At 50.1% G+C, this 26,826-nt stretch overlaps 2 protein-coding genes across 12 annotated transcripts; one reads left to right on the forward strand and one right to left on the reverse strand.

Annotated features, from left to right (window-relative positions):
* Positions 1 to 4,643: 4,643 nt before the first annotated feature.
* Chrd (chordin) lies at positions 4,644 to 17,916 on the reverse strand. 5 transcript variants are annotated; one of them, XM_046462552.2, is made up of 23 exons: positions 17,720 to 17,916; positions 17,389 to 17,492; positions 16,765 to 16,894; positions 16,527 to 16,655; positions 16,349 to 16,448; positions 16,122 to 16,209; positions 15,617 to 15,758; positions 15,367 to 15,507; positions 15,203 to 15,285; positions 14,973 to 15,120; positions 14,718 to 14,824; positions 14,460 to 14,579; positions 13,478 to 13,634; positions 12,919 to 13,139; positions 12,277 to 12,390; positions 11,707 to 11,976; positions 11,526 to 11,619; positions 11,362 to 11,418; positions 10,993 to 11,096; positions 10,446 to 10,548; positions 9,992 to 10,146; positions 9,770 to 9,869; positions 4,644 to 4,947 (listed from the first exon to the last, which is right to left on the reverse strand). In XM_046462552.2, exons 1-23 carry the CDS (start codon positions 17,865 to 17,867, stop codon positions 4,862 to 4,864), a joined length of 2,901 nt encoding a protein of 966 aa, XP_046318508.1. In that variant the 5' UTR covers positions 17,868 to 17,916; the 3' UTR covers positions 4,644 to 4,861. The 5 variants fall into 5 exon arrangements, with proteins under 5 accessions (XP_046318508.1, XP_046318511.1, XP_046318512.1 ...); XM_046462555.2 differs by having other exon boundaries at positions 4,645 to 4,947; positions 17,222 to 17,492; positions 17,720 to 17,734; XM_046462556.2 differs by lacking the exon at positions 17,720 to 17,916 and adding an exon at positions 17,222 to 17,307 and having other exon boundaries at positions 4,645 to 4,947; positions 17,389 to 17,436.
* Positions 17,917 to 18,330: 414 nt separating this feature from the next.
* On the forward strand, positions 18,331 to 25,412 carry Thpo (thrombopoietin). Of its 7 annotated transcripts, none has more exons than XM_046462559.2 (8): positions 18,333 to 18,574; positions 19,142 to 19,237; positions 19,921 to 19,966; positions 21,283 to 21,447; positions 21,683 to 21,810; positions 22,088 to 22,174; positions 24,083 to 24,250; positions 24,483 to 25,412. In XM_046462559.2, exons 4-8 carry the CDS (start codon positions 21,435 to 21,437, stop codon positions 25,137 to 25,139), a joined length of 1,053 nt encoding a protein of 350 aa, XP_046318515.1. In that variant the 5' UTR covers positions 18,333 to 18,574; positions 19,142 to 19,237; positions 19,921 to 19,966; positions 21,283 to 21,434; the 3' UTR covers positions 25,140 to 25,412. The 7 variants fall into 7 exon arrangements, with proteins under 7 accessions (XP_046318520.1, XP_046318518.1, XP_046318515.1 ...); XM_058585089.1 differs by lacking the exon at positions 19,921 to 19,966 and adding an exon at positions 20,928 to 21,003; XM_046462563.2 differs by lacking the exon at positions 19,921 to 19,966 and having other exon boundaries at positions 24,483 to 24,563; positions 24,680 to 25,126.
* The last annotated feature ends 1,414 nt before the right edge of the window (positions 25,413 to 26,826 follow it).

Genomic DNA, 26,826 nt, shown 5'->3' on the forward strand with positions numbered 1-26,826 from the left:
ACCCAATTACAGTGATGTTATTGAGTGTCAACTATATGCCAGGCACATTACAGACATTTCTACAGTCCATATAGCAATCATGCAGGCAACCATTATCATCACCATTTTGTAGGACACTGAGGTTCAGATACAGCAAAAGACTAGCCCAAAATCACAAAGCCAACAAATTTTGGTCCTTGGATTCAAACCACTCCACTCAACTGCTGCCAGTTCAAGACTTGCCATATTTCTGGGAAGTATTCACAAGGAAGTAAACTGAGGTGATACATGGTGGTCATGGGACCAAAAGGGTCACTAGTAAAGCAAAATTTTCTTTTTCTTCAGGAGGCTCCCCTACCTGAAAATGCCTCCCTTCTCATCACAACCCAGGGACGTGCAACCACTGACCTATATCCCCAGCCCTTTTTATTTTTTATTTTTTTTATTTTGAGACAGGGTCTTGCTAAATTGCCAAGGCTGGCCTTGAATTTGTGATCCTCCTGCCTCAGCCTCCTGAGTCGCTGGGATTCCAAAGAGACCCAGTGCTCTTGGCCTCAGCTGTGTTTTCTTGGCAACCGACATGAAGACACACATTGCAAAATATTAAGGTAACCACAGCTATGTGGGGAGAGAGCGCGTCCAGCTTCAGGGCGGCTTTTGGCTGATTTCAGGGCAGCCCCTCCTCCCCAAGAGTGGCATCTCACACTCCCTCTGGCTGCAGCCATCTCCTGGAAAACCAACACTTGCCTGCTGCCTGATGGCTCCCCGCTGCTCCCGACTGTGGGTTTTTTTTTTTTTTTTTGGAGGCGTCCAAACTCATTTCTCCATCTGAGGTGCTGTTGCCAAGAGTTTGCTCTGCCATCAAGCCAGTGCCAAGGGTGGTCTACCCACCAAGATGGCGCAGCTGCCTGCCTCTGGCTTCATCCAGACCAGCAAAAACTGCAGCAGCATTGTCTCTTGTAGTGGTTTTTGGGTTGTTGTTGGTTGGTTGGTTTCAGGTGTTGGAATGGAACCCAGGGCCTTGTGCATGCCAGGCAGGCATTCTCTCTTAAAACTCCAACAACTCCTGGCAAAAGCCTATGATATTCGTGATAATAAGGCAGAGCAAGGAAAAGAGAGCTGTAAACGCTAAACAATAACTCAAAAAGCACACAGAAAGAAAACATCCCCCCAAAAAAATTCTCCACAAAGAATTTTTCTTGGTTTGTTTTGTTTCATTTTATTATTCATTTGATTTTTTTTAACTGAATTTTCTACTTTGAGCGAACTTTTTTTTTTCTAATTTTGAGACTAATTCACTAAAAATATCATCTAAAATTTTAAAATAAATCTTGGTATATTAATGTAAGGAGGTAGGGATGGGGGAGAAGCACAGGATAAATCAAAGGTAAATGAGGTTGGATCGTTTTGGGTTAGAGTTTTAATTTTATTAAGAGTTTTAAAATGTCTTTCATTTTATATGGGTCTGTACATATAAAATGTACAGAATCATTATATTTATGATCAGATAAAAATAAAACACTATTTCTTTTATACCTATTAGGAAGTCCCCTTGCCTATCTCTGGAATAAGGGGGAAAGGGAGCTACTTCTGAAGGTTTTCCTGATGCCACTGTCAGTGGTACCTCGATTGGAACCGCTAAGAAAAAAGTTCCTTCGTAATGACATCAGCTTGCTTTAAAAAAAAAAAAAAGGTCTCCAAAACTCATGAAAAACACAGTTGATGTGAATCATATGTCTGAGTGGCAGAGTTCCCGCTAAGTTGGGCAAGTGCACAGATGTGCAGGACACAAATTCCTCTCCACACAGTGACTATTCCCCTTGGAACTGTTGAAGGTAAATAGGCTGGCTCTTGTCCCTTCCTGGAAACATAGCTGTGAAGTCCCCATTTCCCTACCTCTTCTTGCTCCTCAGTCATTTAACCCTCCCCCTTGTCAAAAAGTAACAGGATCTGACAATAATCACTTGCACTTGTTGACTGACAGATTGTGCTTTAGCAAATGACCTAGTATCTAACGGGTCATTAGCATTTTAAGACTCCCATCTTCCTGTTTCACAAGGGGAAAAAAAAAAAAAAAAAAAAACTCTACTAAAAAATCCCAGGCATCAGCCAGCAGGTGCAGTAATGCTTTTGCCAAAAGGACAGGGGGTGGGTCCTGATAGTAAATCTGACTTAGATTTCCGGGGACCTGGGGTGGGAGGGGCTTAGGAGGAGGGTTGCTGGGCCTCTCCTCAGCGGGGCTCCTACTTTTCCTGGAGAACCAATGGGCTGGGCTGGTTCCAGCTGCAGAGTTGCTGGGGGAAAATGAAGCATCTTTTGTCCTTCCACATCTGGGGTCTGCCCTTCCAAGATGTCTACCAGGTATTTCCCCTCACCCTCTTTCCTTTGCTCCCCTTTTTTTCCCACATGAACCCCTTTCCTCAGGAAAGGAACTTTCTAGGAACTTCTAATATAGTGCTTCTGTAGGTAACCTTCAGTGAAATTTTCAAACTGCAGTCTACCTTGTCTGTCAACCAGCATAACTCTTTATGCTTCTTGTGACATTTTGGCCTCTAATTTTTTTGTTTTGTTTTGATTTTTCTTGCAGTACTTGGGGATTGAACCCAGGGGCATTCTACCATTGAACCACACCTCAAGCCTTTTTAGTTCCTTAATTTTGAGATAAGTTCTCACTAATTTGCTTAGGCCCTCCCTAAATTGCTGAAGCCAGCCTCAAACTTGGGATCCTCCTGCCTCAGCCTCCTGAGTCACTGGGATTACACATGGGTGCCACCACACACAGCTTGGCCTCTAACATTTCTGACCACAAAATATGTGCTCAAGTTACAACTCTTCCTTAGTAGAGATTGTGAGATAAGTCCCTTTCCTAGTTCTGTATAAATCCTCCTCCCTTCTTTCTCCTTCTCCTAACTTCCAAATGTCTAGGTGAGTTGTATCTTATGAGCAAACTCATACAAGCAGATTGACACATTAATGTATGTGACCTAACTGTACCTGGTAATAGCTATTTCTTTAACTCTTCCTGTTTATATTTCATCTTTATATAGTATATAATTTAAAAGTTAGATGAGGCACAATTCCTTTAGATTTGCATACGATTGAGTAAGACTTCCTGCTCAATTATGAATATCCCAAGGGGCCGATTTTCTCAGCGTTCTCTCTGACTCTGAGCTCTGATACCTACTAATCTATTGATTTCACATGAACCTCATAATTATGGCAGGTGTCTTCCCTTCATCTCTCCTGACAAGAAACTTAGCCACATTTGTAATTTAAATAAAATCATTGCCTATTCCCATGGTTCATTCCCTCTCCTTCAAGTCTTTATTTAAATCTCACCTCACTGGAGTTTCTCATCCAGCTCCCTTTACCCTGAAGAACCCAGTTCCCCTTCTCCAGCTGTGTCTTCCAAAGCACCATCTTCTTTACATTTTATGTATTTATTTCTATAACTTATTTATTATATTTACTGCTGTCATTTGGATGTGAATAATCCCTCAAAGGCCCATAGGTTGAAGATTTGGTCCCCAGTCTGTGGCTCTATTGGGAGGTGCTGGAATCTTCAGAAGTTGGGGCCTAGTGACAGAAAGTTAGGTCATCAGAGGTATATGCCCTTGAAGGGGATATTGGGACCCCAATCCCTCCGCTTCTCTCTCTTTGCTCCCCAGTCACCATGAGGTGAACAGTCCTCCCCCACTGTGGACTCCCAGCGCCACATATTGTGCTACCACAGGCCCAAAGCAACAGGGCCAATGACCATGCACCAAAACCTCTGACATTGTCAGCCCAAAGAAACCTTTCATCCTTTTAACTTGATTACCTTGGGTACTTTGTTACAGTTACAGAAAGCTAAGACATTTATTGACAGTCTTCTCCCACTAAATCATAAATCCCACATGGACAGAACTTTTTGTCTGTTTGATTCACTGCTGACTTCCCAGCACCTAGGACAGTGCCTGGCCCAAAGAAGATACTCAATACATCTTAGTCGAGTGAATAAACTTAGGTGAAATCTTGATGATATGGCAAATTTTGCTGAAAGTTTGAGTGAGGAACTGTCTACAGCCCTGCTATTCATACGGATCCCTGGTCCAGCAACAGCAGCAGCAGCAGCCTCTGGGAATTTGACAGCAATGTAGAATCTCAGGCCCACCCCAGACCTTCAGAATCAGCATTTGCATTTTAACAAATTCCCAGATGATTCAAGTGCACAATAAGGTTTGCAAAGCTGGGAGCTCCAGGTCTATATCACAGTGACGTGTAAAACTTTGACACCCCAGTTCTCAAAGGCTTTCCTTGTATGTAAAAAAAAAAAATAGCAGTAATGAGTCTCTCCAAGGGATGGACCTAGATGCCTGGGATGGAGTGGGAGGAAAAGACTATGCCCTACATATTATTTTGTGCTTTTGGCATGCAATTATTACCTGTTATTAATTTACAAGATAAACAGTGCCTAGTAAAATCCCTTCAGCCACTTTTCCATGGAATGTGTCTTCCTGGCCGCCTTTCTCTGCAGCCTCCTGTCTCGCTGCTTCTTAGCCCCTACCCCAACTCTCCCCTCACTATAAAGACTGTCTCTACTGCTGCAATACAAAAAGCAGAAGAAAAACAACAGATGTTTTGTGTTTTAAAGAGCTAGTTCTTTACTTTTATAATAGTCTTATTAGAGAGAATGTCCCGGTCTCCCTCACTTTCCCTCAAAACCAGAGCTTCTCAGGACCCAGACTTCCATGTTCAAAGCCCCAGGGTCACCAGGAATGTGGGCAGCAGCAGCAGCAGGCTGCATATGTCATCTCCAGGGTGTTCTTGCCATGCATGTGGAAAGTCACAGCCATGGCCACCTGCTCCAGTTTCATGTGCTTCTTTGCCAGCCACGTCAGATTCATGAGGTCCACCAGCTGGCTAGGCTGAAAGAACATGTACTTGGCGGGTTGTCTTCCCCAAACCTAGGCAGCAGTCTTTCTGCCCCTGAATGGAGAAAGACCAGTGCATTGCTCATCAAGCTGTTCCTCTTCAACTGGCACCTGCTACCTCCACGGGTACCGTGCCAGTCCCACCACACATGAGAGAGCAAGTCTCTGTCCCAGAGACCAGGGACCTCAGCAGGATGCAGGAGTTTCCAAAAGAAGAAATCTCACAAAAAGACAGTGGCTCTGCCATGAGCCAGACCCACAAAGGAAAAAAGACAAGAAGAAACTGGGAATGACACCTCCCAAAGAGTAGGGCCCCTGGCTGCCAGGAGACATTTCCTCTGGAGGACCTCTGTTGCTGCATGCAGATAGAACAAACTCCAAGCCCACTCTACACCCATCGGTGGAGGAGCTGGGACCCCACTGGTGGCCTCTAGTCAGTTTGCTGAAAATCAAATCACTGAATGTCAATTTGCCAGATTTTCTGAGCTGTTGAGGATTTTTTTTCTCTTTTTGTGCCTCCCTAGACATTTTCCATGCCAAAGGACAGATACCCACACGTGTGTTCCACTGCTGTCCCTATTTGTACATGTACTCCAGCTCCAGCTGCTGCCAGAAGAATACCCCAAAGTGGGACATCACAGCCACTTCACAGTGAGGACCCAAGCACTGCAGGGGCAAGACCCAGAATGGGAGTGGATCTGGGCAACTAAATGTTTTAACTAACTACACCTCAGAAAACTACTCAGTGGGTTTTTGTTTTTTTTTTTTTAATTTGTTACCTGGAGTCGGGGTACCAAGTGAATTATTCTTTCTTCATCTATTTTCATATTACCACAATTATTCACAAAATTTACTTTTATGAGGAGCAAAAACAATTCTGACAGCTCTCTTTATACATTAAACCAGTGTCAAAGCCAAACACCCAGGCTGAGGCTGGAGATCAGTGGCAGAGCACTTTGCCTAATGAGGCACTGGGTTGGGATCCTTCGCACCAGGTAAGAGAAAACAAAGTAAGGGCATTCTGTCTACCTACAACATTTAAGGCTGGGAATGTGGCTCAATGGTTAAGCATCCTTGGGTTCAATCCCCAATACCAAAATAATAATAATAATAATTATTATTATTATTATTATTATTATTATTATTATTATTTTAAAGCCAAATAATGGTACAGAGGCGGTTTCATTCTCAGAGGACTAAAATCACTCCAGAATGCCCAAGAAGCCCTCTCTTTTTGTCATTTGTAACAATGGTATGACCCTGACCACATACGTAGACACTGCATGCATAGACTCTCCATGCATTTCATACATAGATGTCTTCTTCACACATCTCTGACTACCTTAAAATGTGACAAGCTAAAATATGTCTCTCCCAGCATGCTCAGTGAAATCATTCCTTGCCCCAATTCTGTGAAAACTCTCCTGTCACTTTTGTTATGTCAGAGTGTCACTTTTGCTTTTTCTATTTTCCATTATTCTTATAAAAGACAAAGGGGTGAAATGCCAAAACAAAACAAAACCAAAAAATACTGTCATTCTGAAAAATTTTTTGAAAGCAACCCACTGGTCTTTGGAATGCAATCTTTGCTAATAGTTGAACATCTCTCTTGAAAATGGGGCTCCTGGATCCCCAGTCCCAGTAGATGCCCGGGTACTCCCTCATTTCTCCCTCTTCCTGGAGGCATTTTCAGAAGTCTATAATCACAGTTTGAAAACTACCTTTCATAAGTCACTGCCATAAATTATTCAAACACACAGACACTGCTCTGGTGACTTGGCCAAAAATGAGCTGACGTCTGCCAGCAGCCCCATGAGGCTATAGCTCTAAGCTAATGACTATCCATCACCTGACAGCTCAAACCTGGATTTTGCATATAAAATAATGAATAAAGGATGTCACTGGGAATTCATAAAAGGTGGTTCCACCAGTAGAACATGTCAAAGTAGAAGACTAAACATGAAAAATTTCTTTTTGAAAAATAGATGTATCAGAACTATCCCATTCGTCCAGTCACTTAGAGCATCTATGTATGACCTCTGCCTTTCTGCTGGAGAAGGCCGGTCAAACCCTCTACAATGCAGAAGACTTCATTGTCCCCAGCATTAGATACCAAATTTTAAACCCTACCAGTTACTATTTTGAGACCCTAAAATGTTCTAACCAGGAAAACTGACCCTCCTTAGGTTGTTTTAGAGTATGGTTTGGTTTCTTTAAAAAGGACTCTCTCATTATGTGCAGTTAGTTGTCTAAAGAGAAATTAATGGGGCGCCTCTTTTTTTTTTTTTTTTTAATTTGAGACAGGGTCTCACTAAGCCTTTTTTTTAAAAAAAAAAAAGAGAGAGAGAGAATTTTTTAATATTTATTTTTTAGTTTTCGGCAGACACAACATCTTTGTTTGTATGTAGTGCTGAGGATAGAACCCGGGCTGCACACATGCCAGGCGAGCGCACTACCGCTTGAGCCACATCCCCATCCCCGGGGCGCCCCTCTTGAGGTATCTGCACACCAGGACTCCAAGAGGCCTGACATCAAGTCCATCACAAAATGCAAAGGACTGGAATTCCTGGGTCACTACACAACCTCCCTGGGGCTTGGGCAGGGCCTGGGACTAGCCAGCTTTGTTGGAGTGCAGGGTAGGATGGGAAAGGTGTTTCAAAGACTTGTCTGAAAAGGATTCTACTCTGCCTGATCCATCAGCTGTTCATTCATTCGCTCAGCTGACATCTAGAGGCCTGCTCTAAATCCCTGCTAAGTGCCTGCAATTCAGGATCCAGAGGATGAGATTCTGCCTCATGGAGCCCACTGATCCACCCTGTGGGTGACCCAACTCAGCGACGCCTTCAAGAAAGACAAGACTGTCAGCATCCATTTTCAGACCAAATCCTCCACCATACCATGGCTGGTGCTGTGTTTAGTTCTCTGAATTTAACCCCATGCTGAATCCTGCTGCTCTTTCACCCCTACCTGGCCCTCATAATCCTCCTACTATGACAGGTCAAGGCCTAAGTTCAGTTATCTCTGTCCTTATCATCCCTTCATCCTCAGCTTAGCTCCTCCACAAACATCATGCCAGATATAATGGAAGCCCGATGCCACTCTCCTCCTCATATTTCTCCCTTACCCAGAGCAACTCCAAAAAATCCCACTACAGCTAGAATATGTGCCAGACACTGAGCTATACAAGCACTTGTTCTCATGGTATCCTGTGGGGAGGTATCTGCTTTACAGAAAGGAAAAGGGTTTGTGGACGTGAAATAATTCATCTAGTTAACAGCAGAACTGGAACTTGAAGTTTTGATGGGCTAAGACAGTAACTGCTTATCCACATATGACATGTCTGACACTAAATAAAAGGCTATCATCTCCCTCTCGCTCTGCTCTACCAGATCGTAAAATCCCAGATTTAACCCTATACGAAACAGATCTGCAGGTACATACATGTTGGATTTTTTGTTCTGATATGCTTATGTCCCTAGAGCCGGTGGAGCCTGTAGGAATAAGGGGTAAGGGGAGAAAGGTGGAAAAGGACAGGGGTGTTTTGTGCTGCACATCACATCACTTGATCTCAAAATAAACTCAGCCAAAAACCGGACTGGAGTGGATCCCAATCTACTTAGATCTGGACTTGCCCCAGAGTGGGTTCAGAACACAGTTCATTTTCAGGAAAGAAAAACATAAAAGTGTGTTTCTTGCTTTAGACAAGGAGAGTAAAGGTGAGTGACATTTTTCTCTCTTTGGAGCAACATCAAAATGGAGTCAGCAAAAACCAGCCATGGGTGACTAAACTTGAGTCTAAATCTTGCTTCAGGTTGCCTGGGCTCTGGAGGTTCCAGTGTATCTCAAGGATCATCTCAAGTCCCTCTGCAGAATCCAGGCATGACAGCCAACCACTGCACCATCCTGTGCCCTCCCCAGTACTCCTCCAGTTCCAGAGGGTCAGAAGAAAGGCCTTGGAGCCAGAGATCCTACTTGCCTCCTACTCTCAGACTCTTCTCCACTGGGGCCCACTCAGGTCCCTGGCTACAAAGAATCCACCACAAGCCCAAAGACTGAAAAAAAAATGTTTTAATAAATACAAAAATCTCCAATAATGACTCTGCTCAGCTCAGGGGCAGCAGGAGTGGAGTGGGGGGACCCTTAGTGCTGAGTGAGGATAAATTAAAAATCCCAACAAGCCAGTGACATTATATACAGAAGGAAGGGGGTAGGCTTCTAGGCCAGAGGCCAGACAGTAACAAGGCAGGAGTTGGAGTGGATATGGCCTTGGTCTGCCCAGCTGCCTCTCCCCCTTGTGGAGCTGTGATTCCCAGAGGTAGTGGGGGAAGGAGAAGAGGCAGAACTGAGGAGCCAAAGGCACTGGGCTTCCCTATAGGAGAATGCAGGGTCCTCAGCACCACCCTTCCCCCAGCTCAGGCCCCATCCTCTTGGTCATATGGCCTTGGGGCTGCTCCCTAGGAGCCTTCAGCTTCTTTCTCAAGCTCTGGAACACTCCTGGTCTCTGGGGCTGCTGCAGACAGAAGTAGGTAGATGTTGGAGGAGGAGAGTGGGAACAGAGTGACATGGAGAAAGTTATATAGGGGCCAAGCAGAGTATCTCTGCTCTGGGCCTAGAAACGCCAGAATTTTCCAAGCAAGTCCATGCATACCAACTGTTTGCCCCAAAGTGTAGTTGCTTAATTCCTCTGAGCTTCAGAAATCTCATTTAAATAGAAATTGTAATAAATAACTGCCCACACCCCAAGACCACTCTATGAAGGTAGGCTAGGAAGGCACCTGTGATGCAGACTGCGTGGCTCTGACATCACAGGGGCTTTCTTCCCTCCCTGGGCTCCCTGCAGCCAGCCCATAGCTGCTGCCCTGGCCACCCTCACTTACGCCGCCGGGGTGTGCAATGGGAGCAGCATCGACTCTCCTTCCCTGAACTGCAGGATAATGACAGTGAACAGTCATCGCGCTCACAGTGGGGCACCCCTGCCTGGTGTAGGACAGAGCAGTTGCTGAGGGTCACCAGGGCCCACCTCCAGGAGTCTGCCCTCCCTGGAAAGCTATCCCCCACACCAGGCCCCCATTACCCACTTCACACAGGCTCCCACTTACCCCACACCTGCAGGTGATACAGCTCATCTCCCCAAAGGGAGGCACAGATGGGTGCCAGCTCTGGCTCTCTGGAAACCACTGTCCCGCAAAACGGCAGCCCCGGGGCCCGTCAGCCTGCATGGGATCCCCCAGCTGGGGGTGGGCCCCTGGCCCCACTGTTGGCAGAAAGAGGCAAGAAGATTTTATTCCTCTTTGAATTCCCAACACCTAGCAGTTTCTGGCACTTAGTAGTTGATGGATAGATGGACAGACAGGGCAAGAACTGAAGCCCATCACACCCCAGTAGCACATGCACATTCTTCCCACTGCATTTAGATCTCTGCTCCATGCCAGACACAGTCAGTGCTGAAGTAGCTGAGAAGCCCCTTCCCCTCACCTTCATCATGCCCCTCCTCACCCAGGTCAAGGCCTGCCCCAGTCCTAAAAGTGAGGCCTCAGTGCCCAAATCCCTCACCTGGACACTGTTTGCAGCAGTCAGTGGGGTTGGCGCGGATGGGCTGGGCACATGCCAGCCGGGGACACTGCACCTTCTCACAGTGAACCTCTCCAGTGCCCCCCTGTAGAGATCCATTGAGTGAAGGGTCAGGAAGAAGGGAGGACACATAAACCTCCCTCTCCTTTTACCACTTCAAATAAAACACGTTTGTGGCCTTTTATTCAGAGGCCTGGGCTTGCTTTATATTCCTAGGCTCAGATCCTCATCATTGCGCCCTGCAAAGTAGGTACCACATTTGCTTACAGGAGAGGAAAGGGTGAAGCTCAGGGAGGTTCAGAAAATGCCCAGGGTCACGTGGAGCCAGTCAGGGAGCAGAGGCAGAATTCACACCCAGGTCAGCCATTTCCCTTCTGCTACAGGAAGCTGGAAGCCAGCTCTCAAAGCCCAAGGGATTTTTCTCATGGTGTTTTCATCCTTGAACCTTCCTCACCAAGGACGGCAGCCCCCTCCCCATCTCTGCAGACCCCGCTGGGTTATGGCACCAGAGAAGATTGGGCAGCCATACCTTGCAGGTGCAGACAGCACACTTAATTAAGCCAAAGGGGGGCACGACGGGGTGCCACCGGGTACCCGCTGCCCGCCAGCTCCGGTCACCATCAAAATAGCAGCCTGGTGGGGGACAGTGCCCAGCTGTCATTAGTACTGAGCTCATCAGCTGGGCCCACAACCAAGGCTTGAGCTTCAGGGCAGCCCCACACTAGCTAACCCAAGGGCCTACTGGGTGACTGGTAACACTAATGAGGTCTGTCGGGTGTCACTTGGAATCTGTACCCTTCACCCCCACACACGTAGATTCTCTCCCTCCTTTCCCCCTTCTGGTCCAACCCAAGGCTCCTCTGGATGCTCCAACCCTGCAGGCACTCTTCCAGCTCACCCTCTCCCGGGTCCCTGCTCCTTGGCAGCCCTGGCAGGTCTCTAGCATCTTGTTTTTCTGTGGAGCCAAAGAAATGGTGAGGCAGAGGATGACCATCCCTCCCTAAAGGAAGCAACCCCAAGGGCGGCCCCTGCACTACCTCTGCTCCCCTGCAGGGAACTCACCCGGGCACACGGGGCAGCACTGGTCAGGTGCCTGCACCGGCTGTGGACAGCTGGGGGGTGGACATACCACCGGATCACAGATCACCGTTCGTCTCTGCAGAGACAAGGGGAGCATTGACGGGGTGCTGAACTCCTAGCCCCAGACCCCGGGCTCCAACTGCGCCCTTTCAGGGCCTCCTACCTGGCAGGTGCAGAGGGAGCAGAGAGGATCGTAGTTGGGCGCCCAGCGAGCCCCGTGCGGGCGCTGTTGCCCCTCGAAGAAGCACGTGTTGGGGTCTCGGGGCCGCCCAGGGCCTCCAGGTTTGACCGGCGCTGGGGCTTCTGGGCCGGGGACAGCCTGCACAGGCAGCGCCGCAGCCTCTGCAACCGAAACGCCAGGAGCCCCCGCCCCCTCGGCCCCGGCAGCAGCCAGGCGCAGGCCGCCCACCTCGCATTGGTTACGGACGTGCACCTGGGAGGAGAGGCCAACTGAGACAGCATCTAGGCCCCCGCTCCAGTCTCCACCTTCGCTGGTCCGCCCCTCAGCACCAGGGCGCCAGGAGGCGGCTATTAGCCTCAGCAATCATCCCAGCTGCAGCGACAGGACGGTGCTCTGCCACCCTCCTTCGGGGGATTTGTGTGGCTTCATCCTCTCCACCAGCCACACTTTGATACTATCCCCTTCACCCCACCCACTGGGGGCTCAGAGAAAGCACAGGAACACAGGGCCAGCCCCACTACACCATCCCCAGTGCCCACAATGCCCACCAACCTGCCCTCGCAGCTCCCCTCTGGGGCTACCCTTAGTGGTGATCAACAGGGAGGCGGTGCCCTGTCCCAGGTGCCGCAGCAGCTCGGGCTCCAGGTCCTTCACCACACCCTGGGCCTACAGGGAGACAGAATGAGGGATGGGTACAAGGCACTTTAGGGCTGAGCCTACTACTGCCTCTCAATTTGCAGATGAAGAAACTGAGACCTAGACGGCAATGGTGCAGAACTTGGAAACCAGGTCTCTCTGACTCCAAGTGCACAGCAGCCCAAACTACTTCAGTGGCTTGGCCATCCCACTACCCCTCTGGAGTCCCAGGATATTACATACTACACAAGGGATGTCCTCAGAAAGGAGAATGCATAATAAAAGGCTGAGTCAGATTCACATCAAGACCTGCCTAACTCCTAAGCCCATACCCATCTGTAATACCAGGCTGTCTGCTTTCTGCTTTCCCAACCACAGGTCCACACATCCCTTCAAGCTAAAAAGCAAGATTTCCCAGGCTAGGGATATGGCTCAGTTGGTAGAGTGCTTGCCTCACATGCACAAGGCCCTGGGTTTGATCCCCAGCAACACACACACACACACACACACACACAAAGGCAAGATTTCCCAAGCTGTCTCCCACCATCGTGTCCTCACCTCTGAGCCGTAGAATCCCTTCAGCAGCCGCCGGGGCCCTGGAATTCCAGGAGGCCCAAGGAGGTGGGCAGTGACAGTGCCCTGTTCTGAGCCACCAAGCCCAGCCAGCAGCACTTCATAGTGCAGGTGACAGTGTGTATCCAGGGAAAGCCAGGCATGCCCGGCTGCCTGGCTCTGCACAGGAGGCAGTACCAGGGCTCCCGCCAGGGGCACAGGCAATGCTGGGTCCAGAGAAGAGTAGATGAGAAGGTGTCCTAGAGCAACCTCTTACTCCCAGTATTCCCATCTCCCCCAACATAGACTCTGCAAGCTGAAAGGCACCATCAATGGGTCCAGGCCTGGGAGCAGCAAGTTTCAGACTCCTACACCATCGCAACAGGGAGAGAGTCTGCCAGTAGGACCCCCCCATCCCCTGACATTCCCACCTTCTCCAGATGTCAATCTGAATCTCAGGCAGAGAAAGACACTCCCTAGGCTCTGGCCCTCTGGCACCATCCCTCACGTGTGTTAGTCACAAGTCCAAGAATACAGAAAGGCGAGCAAACCCTGGAACACTCACTATCATGGCGGGCACTGTGCCCACTGTAAGGCAGGGTGGCCACATGCCCCCGCAGCTCTCCATCTGGGAAGTCCTTGGTGCCCACATTCAGGAACAGCTCATTCTGTAGCAGCATATGAGTGCCTCGGGCACCCAGCCCAGGGCAGACACCCACAGCCTGGGGGGCAAGAAAGGATGAGCCCCCTCAGCTTTCATACAAGCCCAGAGGCTGAGGCCTTTCCATGTTTTGTGCCCCGACTACAACAAGATGTATTTCTACACACCAGTAACACTGGATAAGAACTTTGCAAGCCCAGTTTCAAGTCTCTCCTCTGTTATTTCTTAACTATGTGTAACAACCTTGAAGAGTTACTTAACATTTCCAAGCCTTCAATTCCTCATCTACAAATGGGTACTGTAAACATAAAATATATATATAAATAAGATAACCAGTACAGTAGCCGGCAGTAGAAATGTCCAATAGTAGCAACCATATTATCATAGTTATTATACAGTGTATCGCACAGTAATTCTTAACTACTTCAATCTGATTTGACTGTGAGCTTGCTGAAGACAAGGACCACATCTGATTTTCTTTCCTTTTTTTTTTTTTAGTACCAAGTTAAGCACCTGGTGCTTAACTACTGAGCCACATCCCCAGCCCTTTTTAATTTTTATTTTGAGACAGGTTCTCGCTAAGTTGCTTAGGCCTCATTAAGTTGCTTAAGGCCTTGCTAAGTTGCTGAGGCTGGCCTTCAACTAGATAGAGATCTTCCTGTCCCCTGAGTCACTGGGATTACAGGTGTGCACCACCAATCCCAGCCCCCACACCTTATATTCTTTGTACTCTAGACCCTAGCCTGGGGATCACTAAAAATATGTTAAATGAATCAATGAATCAATGAGAGAGTCTGTGAGTAAGTGAAGGATACTGAATATCCCTGCACATCCACCAGGCATCCCACTGGTGACCCTGGCACTATGGCTCTGCCTGGTGCCTCACCATGTGTCCTCCCAGCTGGAATCCAGCCATGTGGCACAAGACAGTGCGCTGATTCCTCCGCTGAGGCTTGGTCTCCAGTGTCATGGCCACCACCTCACTTCCTGTACCTACCACTTGCACCTGGTGGGCAGGGTGGGGGAAGGCAAATTGAATAGGCAGCAAAGGCCTGAGGCTTGAACAATTACAAGAATCCCTCCAGCAGCTGCCAAAGGAGGATAGTGACAGCCCTTACCACCTCCTGTAGTCCCTGACTCTTACCTGGTAGATCAGGGAGCCATTTCCTAGCAGTGTGAGGCTGGCTGAACCGGCAGCACCTGTCTGGACTGGGATTAGGGCATCAGCCCCACAAAGGACACTCTGCAGAACTGTAGAGGGGCAAGACAGGCTTGCTACATGGCCACTCATAGCTTGAGTCCCCAGGAGTCTCCCCCATCCACCCTGGCCTCTTCCCTGGCACTTGTTTGTGCCTCTTGGATGGATGTACCTCAGGTGCCAGGCCCCACCCTGCCTCACCATCGCAGCTCTGCCTGGCAGCAATGTGTCCACTGATGCGCATTTCTGGCCCACCTGCCCTCTCCAGGGCCATCTGCAGTTCCCCCAACACCAGCCAGTCCATCTCCTGGGCTGTCAGATTGGGCAGCACCTCAGCAAAACCTGGCTCCTGGGAACAGACCAGGGTATGATGGGCACTAGCAAGAGGCCAGGGCAGGTGGCAACAAGAATCAGAGCCTCCCCTCCCTCACCTGGGCTGAGGCATTGGCCTGGAGCTCCCGCAGTAGCTGACCCTGATGTAGAATCTGGAGCCTCAAGGGAACCTGGGTTGCTCCTGTAATGGGCATACATGTGGACATTTCTAAGAGATAGGTACCCTCTCTGCCCTCTCTCACACTTTCCCCACCACACTTACCCATACTCTTGGATTCCAGCAGGCCCCGGAAGAGCAGCAAAAAATGCAAGGAGTCCTCTGTATCACTGAGGGTGAGCAGGGTGATACCCCCCACACCCTGCTGTTGTAAGCCTTCTAGAGTCAGGATGGCACTGAAGGTCTCTGAGGGAGGGAGGATGGTGACAGTCCATCAGAAAATCCCCTTCTCAGCCCACCCTGAGAATTTTATAAAGAGTTTTCTTCATATTCAGCAGCTGCATGTTCCCCTTACCTGCAGCTAGGGCCCGATGCCGAATGAGAGGCCCCCAGACCTCCCCTGAAGGGTGAGTAGGTGTCACAAGGGCCACATGCAGCTGTTCTGCCCTAAGGAGCCGCAAAGACAACCTAGGCACTGCCCGCCACACCCCACAGACCTGTAACAGAGAAACAAGAAGGCCCACACTCAGACAGTATGCCGGACAGGCCAGCTAAGAGGCCCAGGCCTGATGAGGAAGGAATATGGAAGGGAGCCCCCAGGCCCTCCTAGGAAGCTTAAGAAGGTGCCCAGGAGCCAGATGCTTGGGTTCAAATCCTGGCTCCACCACTTACTAGCTGTGTGACCTTGAACAAATCACATTCTGCTACTGAGCCTCAGTTCCCTCATCTGTAAAATGGGCATCATAATGTCAGTGCCTTCCTCCCACTGGGTTGTTCTGAGGACCAAAGGAGGCAATGCAGAGCATGCTCTCAGCACAGTGCCCAGACTGGATAAGCGCTCATAAATGGCATCATCTCACCAGGCCATCTTGGGTGGGGGATGCAGGGTGTTCAAAGAGGATGCTGCCGGTGGAATCTGAGAAGCGGACCCTGCTGGGACGATCCAGCCTGCAAATGAAAAGTCCAGTAAGGCTGGATGGGGAGCCTGGGCCAAAAGCAGCGCGCACACACACACACCCACCCAGCTTTCTCAGTTCTTCTTCCCCTCCCCCAGCTGACCCGCTCCTCCCTTCTTCCCCTTTCTCACCTCCGGTAGGAGATGGAGAAGCGTAGGCTGGAGCGTAGCAATGAGACTCGGGCACGTGCCACTGCCTGCGACCTCGGCCCAGTCAGCAGCGCCACGAAGTCTGCCAAGGGAGGAAGACGTTATGAACACTGTCAACCATCGCTGACCGCCGCCCCCTAACACACCCATCCCCTCTTACCGGTGTGGCCGTCCGCGCGTGCCCTCTCCTCAGCACCCGGCTCCCCGCGATCACTGTAACTGCGATGCTCCGGATCCCTGGGATATTCGAAGGACAGGCCCGGCCGCTGCTGTTCCGAATTGCTGCGCTCTGTGCCAGGGGTAAGAAACACGGGCTACAGCAGGCCACCGCAATCCAAGTAGCCCAGGACCTAGTATTGCACCCTGTTGCCCTCCCCTTACAGCAGAGTTGCTCTTACCCTGGGGGCAGGTCTGGCAACAGTGTCCTGGTAGCTGGCGCGGCTGCCCACAGGCCAGCGTTGGGCACTCAGGTTTGATGTTTTTGCAGCTGACCCTGCCAGGGCCCCTCCCCCGGCGACCCCACTGTGGCTGATCTCAGAGAACAGGGAAAAATCAAGTGAGTGCAAGATGTCAGACCGTTAGACTTCAGGGCAAAGAGGGAGAGTCTAGGGACCAGTGCAAAGTCCACCGGCAGAGTCCGAAAGCTCTGGCATTTACAGGTGGAAAGACCCTAGACAAGTGGCTTAACTTCTTTGGGCCTTAGGGTCCCCCTCTAGAAAATGGGGATAATAGGGTTATCTATCTAGCAAAGTTGTAATGGTAGTTGAGAGAGAGAGAGAGAGAGAGAGAGAGAGAGAGAGAGAGAGAGAGAGAGACACGGAAGGCACAGAGTGAGCGATCAATAGTAGTCAACACCTGAGACTTAAAGGGGGCGATCCCAGCTTCCTTCGCCAGAAAACTCATCCCAAGTATCTGTGGACCAGTCTCTTCCTCCTGAGCAACTAGAGTGCAGTCCGACGTCTCAGAACCCCAGAGGTCCCCGACCCTCAAGAGCCCGAGTGGCGGCAATAGGGTTCACTCACCGCCTCACAGGCGCACAGAACGCAGCGCATCACCCCAAAGGGCTCCCCCAGGTCCGGGTGCCACGTCTCGTCCAAGGCATAGACCTTCCCGCCGAAGGAACAGCCTGCGGGGACGGGCTTGGCTAGCGGCCGCTGTCCCGCTCGTGCAGTATGCCCGCCTTGGGGGCTGCCCGCCCGGCCCTGGGTCCCCTGGCACAACGCGCCTGGAGGCTCCAGCCCGCCCGCTGCGCGGAGCCACCTGCGCCCGGGGTCCCCTCCCGGAGGGTGCGAACTTGCCCAAAGCTGGACTCACCGCCCGCGCCTCCCCCCCCTCCCCCCGGCGCCCACCTACCTGCCGCTCCCCGAACGGGCAGCGGCTCTTTCTCAGAACGAATGGGCAGCGCGGGAGGCTCCGGGCCGGCGCCGCGGGCCGGCCGGGAGCCGAGCAACAGCAGCCCGAGGAGCAGCAGAGGGGCCGGCGGGGCCGGGAGGCTCGGCATGACGCGAACGGGACAGCTGGGGAGGCGGGCGGGAGGAGGGAGCAGGACGGGAGGAGGGAAGAGGGCCGGGTCGGGGGCGGTCCGGCGGGAGGGGGCCGGGGCCAGGGCCGGGGCAGTACGGCAAGGGGCTCTTCGGGCTGCCGCAGAGTCGGCGCCGGGCCGGGTGGGGCGGGAGGAGCGGCCGGGAGGAGCGCGGGCGGGCGGGCGCTGACCCGGGCCGTACTCGGCTCTAGTGCCCCGGGCGCCGGCTCTGGCCCGTTTTATGCCCGGCGCCCGACGCCCCGGCCGGGGGCCTCCTCCTCAGCAAACGGGGCGGCGGGGCGGCGGCGGCGGCTCGGCGAGGGGCCGGGCTGAGCCCGGGGGGTCCGGCCCAGCGGCAGCGGCCCGGATCGCGAGTGGGGGAGGGGAGGGAGGGAGGGGCTGGAGGGAAAGGGGGAGCGAGGGGGTAGGGGGAGGGGAGGGACCAGGGGGCGCGAAGAGGGGAGGAGAGGCGGGCCTGGAGCCCCCAGCTGCCGGCGGCCACAGAACGACCGGGAGTTGGGTGTCCAGCCCAGGACCAGATTCTCAGGGCCAGGGAGGGGCCAAGGCTGGGCCTGAGGCCTGGACGGGTCACTGGGCAAGGACCTTCCGGCTTGAAGGATGAAGACTTGCCTTTAAGGATGACAACTGATCTCTTCTTGACTCTAGGCCCTACTTCTCCCTCTGAGGTCTGTCCTCATTCTAGAGGTTCCCAGGACAGAGACTTATGCAGTAACAGGCAGTGTTACCCCTTGGGTAGAGTGTCAGTTTCCCACTGTAACCTGTCCTCAAGCCCATTCAACCATCACCCTCTTGCTTTCTCAACCTCTTCCTTCACCCAAGGGACTCTCTTCCTCTCTAGCCCACCCCCAATCTCCTTTGTCTTGGTTTTCTGGTCATGTCTCCCTATCCCCTCCCACCCCCACATCCCCACCATCCTCCCAGCTATCCCAGCACCCTCCTTCCTAATCTTGGGAGGCATCTCGTCTGGCTGAACTGGAGAATTCCGGGATTTAGGCCATACTCCTAGCAGACAGCCCCATCCTTGGGAAGAGGAACAAGAGAGAGCCTGAGGAAGAACTAGGGGTAGGGGGTGGGAACAAAGTCAAGCCAAGAGGCCCCTGAGGAAAGAGACTGTAGGGAGACTGGAACTGAGAGGAAAGCAAAGTAGTTAGAGCCAGGGCCAAAGGAAAGAGGGGGGTGGCAGCAGGGAGGTATTTGCGGGGGAGGCTCAACAGCTGTCTTTCCTAAGACAGGGACACATGGGCCTGGTTATTTCTCTTGTCGCATGTGGAGTGGTAAGAGATGGAAGAGGGCAAAAGACAGGGCAAGCTCAGCGCATGGACACAGAGGTAAGTGGGTTTAGTTGTCCAAGCCCTTGGGCCCCAGCAGAAGAGCACCTGGACCCAGGCTTAACCCAGTACACGCCCCTCACCCTCCAGTCCCTTCAAACTGTCCACACCCTTTCTCTATACCATGACCCCTAATAAGATCTTTCTTCAATATAGGCAATGCCCAGATTCCATTTGGGAAAGGGGAATTACAAGATGAGACTCCATAGGGAGTTGTAGGAGAAACCTGGATTTTGACAGCTGGTATGGTGTTCAGAGAGAAGAAATTTGAATAGCTAAGAACTGAAAACCTCATCAATCTGAAGCAAGACTTCCATGCCTTTTCCCTCCGGACAAACATGTCCTGCCAGCTATCTCCTGGACAAAACCTCTATTCCTTTCCCATCTCTCTCCCAGCCAGCTCCCAGGTTTCCATCTTCTAGGAAAAGATGGATCCCCCTATGCAAATCCTCCCTGTGGTGTGTGGGGGTGGAGGAACTGGGCTCCATTAGTGGACCATGGTCCAGGCAGGGGCTCCAGGTCCAGCTTGGATAGGAGAAGGCGTCACTTCCGGGGCCTTCGCCAGTGTCTGGTGGCTCTCTGCTCTCTGATTGGGCAAAAGTGGCCGGTCAAGCCTGTGACCCCACTGCAGTGGAGGGGCTGTGCCCCAACGCCACATGTCTTTCTACTCATCTGCTCCCCAGAGTGCTGCCTGCTGTGCACCTGGGTCCTTAAGCCCTTCTCTACCCGGTGAGTGGCAAACAGGGTTTGGGGTTAAGTGAGGGTATGAAAGACAGGAAAGAAGAATTGGGCTCTAAGCTGGGGGAGGGGCAAGCAAACTGGAACCTACAGGCACTGACCTTTGTCGAGAAGAGTGGAGCCTTCCCAGAATGGGAGGAGCAGGACAGGGCAGGGGTAGGGGGTGGGGTGCTGGTTTCTGAAGGACTGATCACAGACTTAGTGGAATATAGCACAGGCCTCCCAAGATCTAGGGAAAGGGGACACAGGCCCAGGGAGAAAATAAGAAAGGAGGTACATGTAGGGTTAGAAAACACAGCACTAAAATAGGCATGGTCCAATCCCCAGTCTTACCGGCTCATTTTTTGTTAGCTAAAAGTTCTGAATCCTGGGACTGGGGAAGCTGGGTCAGGCAAGCCAGGGCACAAGGAGAACATAAAGGGAGGAGGGCTCATGCATGTTGACAGACCTACAGGAAATCCCAATATTGAATCAGGTGCAGGCCTCTTTGCACAACTTGTGAAGGGAGGAGGAAACCATGTGGGGGGTCTTGTGAAGGAATCATAAGGGGTCTGCAGAGGGGGAAGGGAAGCAGGTGTAGCCATGAGACAGATAACTTGGCCAGTCAGCGTCTAAAGTAAGGTAAGCCATGTAAGGTGGGCATCACCTAAGCTAGTGCTCATTCCTGGGCCACTTGCCTCAGAAAGGAAATCCCAGGACTATTAGTTCATCTCTTTAACTTGGATAACAGGATATATCAGAACTTGGAATGCAAAGAAAAACTCCAGGAGACTATATGGGTAGGGTAAATAGAGAAAGAATGAGAGGTCAATGACTATGGTACCCCCTTTTAATCCATGTCCTCCTGTGGTCCCAGTTATATTTCTGCCCAACACGGAAGTCACACTGCAACACATCGTGCATATTTTCAACTTCCTGATCCTTGCTCTGGATCCTGTTTTCCACTCTTCAGGCTCCCTTCTCTAATCCGATCCCAGATTTCTTCCAACCTAACAACCAAGGTTACTCAGAATTTGAGGCCAATAAAGGTGTGTGTGTGTGTGTATGCACACAAGAGTGCATATCATGTTCTGCTGCCCTCAGCGTGTATGTGGGTGGGGGGACCAAACCAGTACCAGAGTCACTGAGGAGCCCTGACAAAGTCAGGAGACACCATATGCTGTGATCACAAGAAAACCTGGGAGCCATCAGAACTTTAGTAGCTCAGAGTCGGTCAGCAGCTCAAGCTCTCCCAGCATCTGTTCCCCCTGCCAGGCAGTCTTTTTCTTGAAACTTGATAAAATATTCACCACTTTTGTAACTTTCAGGATAGTTTCCAGACTGTCTTCCTCGGCCCACCTGTGCCCCACCCCACTCTGCCCAGAAGTGCAAAGAGCCCAAGCCGCCTCCATGGCCCCAGGAAGGATTCAGGGGAGAGGCCCCATACAGGGAGCCACTCCAGCCAGACACCCCAGCCAGAATGGAGCTGACTGGTAAGATCACACTTGAGGGGCTAGGCCCAGGCTGGAGCATGGCAGGGAGAGAGAATAAATAGGCATGCTGCAGGGGTGGGGAATTAGGGAACCCAGTCTCCCAGGAATAAGGTATGTCCAAGTAGAAGATTCCCTGGATTTCAGGTCTGGGTCCTAAATGGGATTTCCTGGACCATCACCCAACAATGATTTCTTCCTTATCCACCCTGTTCAACCTCACTTCTCCTCATCTAAGAATTGCTCCTTGTGGTCATGCTTCTCCTTACTGCAAGACTAACTCTGTCCAGCCCGGCTCCTCCTGCCTGTGACCCCCGACTCCTAAATAAACTGCTTCGTGACTCCCACGTCCTTCACAGCAGACTGGTGAGAATTCCCAAGCACTAGCTTCTCTATTCACTTAACTGGTAAGGTACCCTCAACCCCATAACTTCCTCTCACTCCCGGACCAATAACTATTCTTCCAACATTGCCTTTGGCCTACTGATCACCACTCCCTGTCAAGAATTGTGATTTGCACTAGAGCCTCTTTTAGAAGCTCTGGACTGAACATAGTGCTCATGGAAGGCTAGCCCAGTCACTGGGCCACCATACCCTCTCTATTTCATCTCTCTTCTCCCCCACACATTTTTTTTTCCAACAGAGCCAGTGCCCAGACATCAATCCTTTGTCCACCCCTGTCCTGCTACCTGCTGTGGATTTTAGCTTGGGAGAATGGAAAACCCAGACGGTAAGAAAGTTATCCCTGGGATGTCTGGGCTGGGGGCATGGCTCAGTGGTAGGGTACTTGCCCAGCATATGTGACCCTGGCTATGATTACCAGCAAAACACACACACACACACACACACACACACACACACACACGGAACTCCATCCCTTACTTTGGCTCCCCAAATTCCTGTCATTATCAGCTCCCTACTGCTTCCCATGGATCCTCCATTATTCTTTTTTTTTTTTTTTTGTGGTGCTGGGGATTGAACCCAGGACCTTGTGCATGCGAGGCAAGCACCCTACCAACTGAGCTATATCCTCAGCCCGTCCTTCATAATTCTTAGGGTCACTAAAAATAATCTCATCTTCAGCTTGGCCACCCTAACCCAATATACATTCATCTATGTGTATCCTGTGGACAAGATGATGGATTTCAGGCCCCATATGTCAAATAGATTCAAAGTTAAACATCATGAAAAGCTGGAGAGAGGGCTGGGGATATAGTTCAGTTGGTAGAGTGCTTGCCTTGAATGCACAAGGCCCTGGTTTCAATCCCCAGCACCATACATACACACAAAAAAAATCTGGATAGAAGTCTATCATGATCATGCCTTTAAGACTGTTCAATCTTCTTAAGTTGGCACAGAGAAGTAAGATTAATCTGTATCCACAGATGACACGATGCTGGGAAGCACCAGTAACTGAAGTCAGAATCAAGATTCCAATCACTAAAAACTTACATCACAAACAAGATGAAATTTAATAGACACGTGTGTAATTCTACGTGTAAAATGAATAAAGTCCTATTCCAGCTTAAGACCCTGAAGCCCTGCTTCCCTCATTTAAGCTTCTGGCCCTAGCACTTCCTATGAAAAAGATTTGGAAGTGTTAAAAAAAAAAAAAAAACCTTAGCAAGTAATGGCACTATTAAAGCAACTATTTATTTATTTGTTTGTTTGTTTATTTATTTATTTATTCCTTTTTGCAGAGCTAGGCATTGAACCCAGGGCCTTGTGCATGCTAGGCCAGCACTCTACCACTGAGTTACAACCCCAAATCAAAAGCAATTGGTTTTAAAGCTAGCAATTCTAGACTGCTTTAGATGTTTAGTAACCATATTATGGAAATATTCTTAGAACCCTATTTTGAGTGGATTGCACTTAAAAGCACTAGTCTGAGTACTGAACATCCCCTTCAGGACATATGCTAATTTATTAAAAGGGACCATATTAAACTGTCCAGAAAGAAAAACCTGCATAGTGAGAGCCTAGAAAAAAATGTTATGTGAGACATGGTTAAAAAAACAAAGACACAAACCTGTCTGATTAGCTTGAAGAAAAGTAGTAGTCTTATGGTACAGCAAGAAATGTTCCCACTTATGACTCAGGAAACCTACTTGGGATGCAGGACTCATTGGCAGGTCAACTCTTCTACCCCCAAGATCTCTAGAGTCCCCCTCCTTTCCTCAGGTCTGCTCGGATCACTGGGTCAGAGGAGAAGGACAGTTGGTCCCTATGGATCACCTATAGTTCAAGCTCTGCCATTTATTAAGTCCCTTCCCTTCCATTATTTTGGAGCCTCAATTCTTCATTTAGTTTAAAAATGCTATGGTCCTAATATTTTGTAGCAAAAAGAGTAGACTTACGGCACTAGTTTTCAAGAGCTAAAAGTTATAACAGTGCAGAACTTTCTGACTGAAAGTTGGTGTAAGACCAGGCAGGGTTGGCGGACAGTGGAGTTATTGAAGCAGAGGCCGATGACCAATTGTCGGGAGACTGTGAAAGAATTCCTGTGCTGGGTGGGACCCTGGTCCTGTCCAATTCTCAGCTCCTATGATTCATTCTGCTGGCTACTCCTACAGGCTCCCCACCCGCTATTAGCATGCCCTTTGAAGCAGTCTGCTTCTTTCTTCCATCTCTTTCCCAGGAGCAGACCAAGGCACAGGACATTCTGGGAGCAGTGACCCTTCTACTGGAGGGAGTGATGGCAGCACGGGGACAGTTGGGTCCCACCTGCCTCTCAGCTCTCCTGGGACAGCTTTCTGGACAGGTCCGACTCCTCCTTGGTGCCCTGCAGGGCCTCCTTGGAACCCAGGTAAATCCCAAGCTGAGGAATCCAAAGAAATTGTCCTCTGACTCAGTCTCCCTAAACGACCTGGAGGAAGAATGGGGATTCAAGGGATCTGGAGGGTAGAACTGGTCTGCCAAGGAGTGTTCCTTCCTAGTCATAATGCCTGGGTGCAGACACCCTATCTGTCCTACATAGTCAAGGGAGACCTGATATCTTAGGCCTGCTCTCTGACTTCAGGCCCATCCTCTGCCCTCAGCTTCCTCCACAGGGCAGGACCACAGCTCACAAGGATCCCAATGCCATCTTCCTGAGCTTCCAACAACTGCTCCGAGGAAAGGTGCGTTTTCTTCTGGTTGTAGGAGGACCTGCCCTCTGTGTCAGGCGGTCCCTGCCCACCACAGCTGTCCCAAGCAGTACTTCTCTATTCCTCACACTGAACAAGCTCCCAAACAGGACTTCTGGATTGTTGGAGGCGAACTTCAGTGTCTCAGCCAGAACTACTGGCTCTGGACTTCTGAGCAAGCTGCGGGGATTCAGAGCCAAGATTCCTGCTCTGCTGAATCAAACCACCAGGTCCCCAGACCAAATCACTGGATACCTGAACAGGACACACAGACCTTTGAATGGAACTCATGGACTCTTTCCTGGAGCCTCACCGGGGACCCTAGAAGCCCCAGACATTCCATTAGGAACTTTGGGCACAGGCTCTCTGTCACACAACCTCCAGACTGGATCTTCTTCTTCCCCAACCCATCCTCCTACTGACCAGTACACACTCTTCTCCCCTTTACCCACCTTGCCCACCCCCATGGTCCAGTTCCACCCCCTGCCTCCTGACCCTTCTGCCAACCCTACTAACCCTCTTCTAACCAGAGCCCATCCTAACTCTCCAAATCTGTCTCAGGAAGGGTAAGGAATGCTGACACTGACAACATTTGCAGTGTCTCTCATGTGCAGTTCCCTTCCCTGGAGAAGGAAGACAACTGCAGCTATACCAGACATCCTGTTTCCACCTGAAAGCCAATACCCTGGTAAAGGTGAATACACAGGAAAGAAAAAGGGACTGTTTTTTTTTTCACTGTACATTATAAAACTTCAAAAGTTATTTTTTTAAGCTATCAACAATATTCATCAGAGCAGCTAGTTATCTTTGGTCTATTTTCTGCATAAATTTAAAAATCACTAATTCTCTATATGCTTTTTATTCATATAATAATTCTGCAAAGGCCTGTTCTGGTCTCACCTTTGAACAGAAATAGAGACTATCTTTGTGTCAGAAAACAGAAAGGGTAGTTTCCTTCGCTTCAAGTTTAAGGCCCTCCAGTGCCCCGTTCCCTTTACTGTCGTTCTCTGTGGTCCTCTATTCTTAAGAGATTCTTACTTTTGATAAATGAGTAACAGGTGTCTCTCAGAAACACTGTCCCTATAAAATTGACAAAACTAAGGCTGTAAAAGAATAAATGAGAGCACCCAAAAGCTAACTAAAAAGCAAAGGAAAGATGTTCTTCACAGGGGGTACCCCCCCACACACACAACCCCACCTCCCAAGAAAGCTAACACTCACCCCCGCCCCAGGTAAGGCTATGTAGACAGTTCAGTAAAGACAAGACCTGAATGTGACAGCTGAGCAAATAGCTAGCCCTTCAGCAGCTCAGCAGGAGACTTTGCCAGGCCTGGGCTCTTGCCTCCCTCCTGTGGAGGTCAGGGGGAAGTGCAGGAAGTGGCATGAGCTCCTTAAGCTGGAAGAGCAGGACAAACAAGAACAAGTTGAAGGCTCCCTTCTCAAACCCTACAAGTGCATCTAAAGAGCAGCCCAGTGTGATTACCATAAACCCAACTATGGGATCCCTAAAAAGAAGGTGGGGTTGCAGGGCACAGGTAGCACACACCTGTAATCAAATTACTCAGGAGGCCAAAGCAGGAGGATCACAGTTCAAAGTCAGCCTCAACAATTTAGCAAGAACCTGTCCCTGCTTCCCCCAACACCCCAAAAAAGGGCAGGGGATGTGGCTCAGTGGTAGAATTCTCCTGGTTCAATCTCCTGTACCACAGGGAAAGGTGGGGGGTGGGTAGACTTCAGAGGCTTTGCAAATAAGTCTTGCTGTCTTGGTGCTCAGGAAGGGGAGGTTTACCTTGTGTACAAAGATCAACTTACTACATTCTGAGGTTCCTGTAGGAAAACTAGTAGGAACTTTTCCCTCTCTCCCACCTCAAAGAAAAGGAAAGTCTACCAGGAACTCAGGATTCCAAACACTGTCACAGATACCTGAGAATCCCCAAAGGCATTCCAAAACACTAGGGTGAAAGTCAGGAATCATATATATGTTCCTTTTTCTTTCTTTTCTTTTCTTTTTTTTTTTTTTTTCCTTTAAAGACAGCGTTTGATTAATTGCTGAGGCTGACCTTGAACTTGAGATCCTCCTCCCTCAACCTCAGGAGTCCCTGGGATTATAGGCATAGAGTACCACACCCATCTTATATTCCCTTTTTTAATGCTCATACAATTCAGTAAAATGTATATTACCACCTACATTTTAAAGATGAGGAAACTAAGGCTCAGAGAAGCCAGGTAAATTACCAATGGTCACAGAGACTGTTAG

Source organism: Marmota monax, unplaced genomic scaffold (assembly GCF_021218885.2).
Source record: "Marmota monax isolate L192 unplaced genomic scaffold, Marmota_monax_Labrador192_F-V1.1 WCK01_AAM20220418_F8-fsc00100, whole genome shotgun sequence".
NCBI classification, from domain to species: domain Eukaryota; kingdom Metazoa; phylum Chordata; class Mammalia; order Rodentia; family Sciuridae; genus Marmota; species Marmota monax.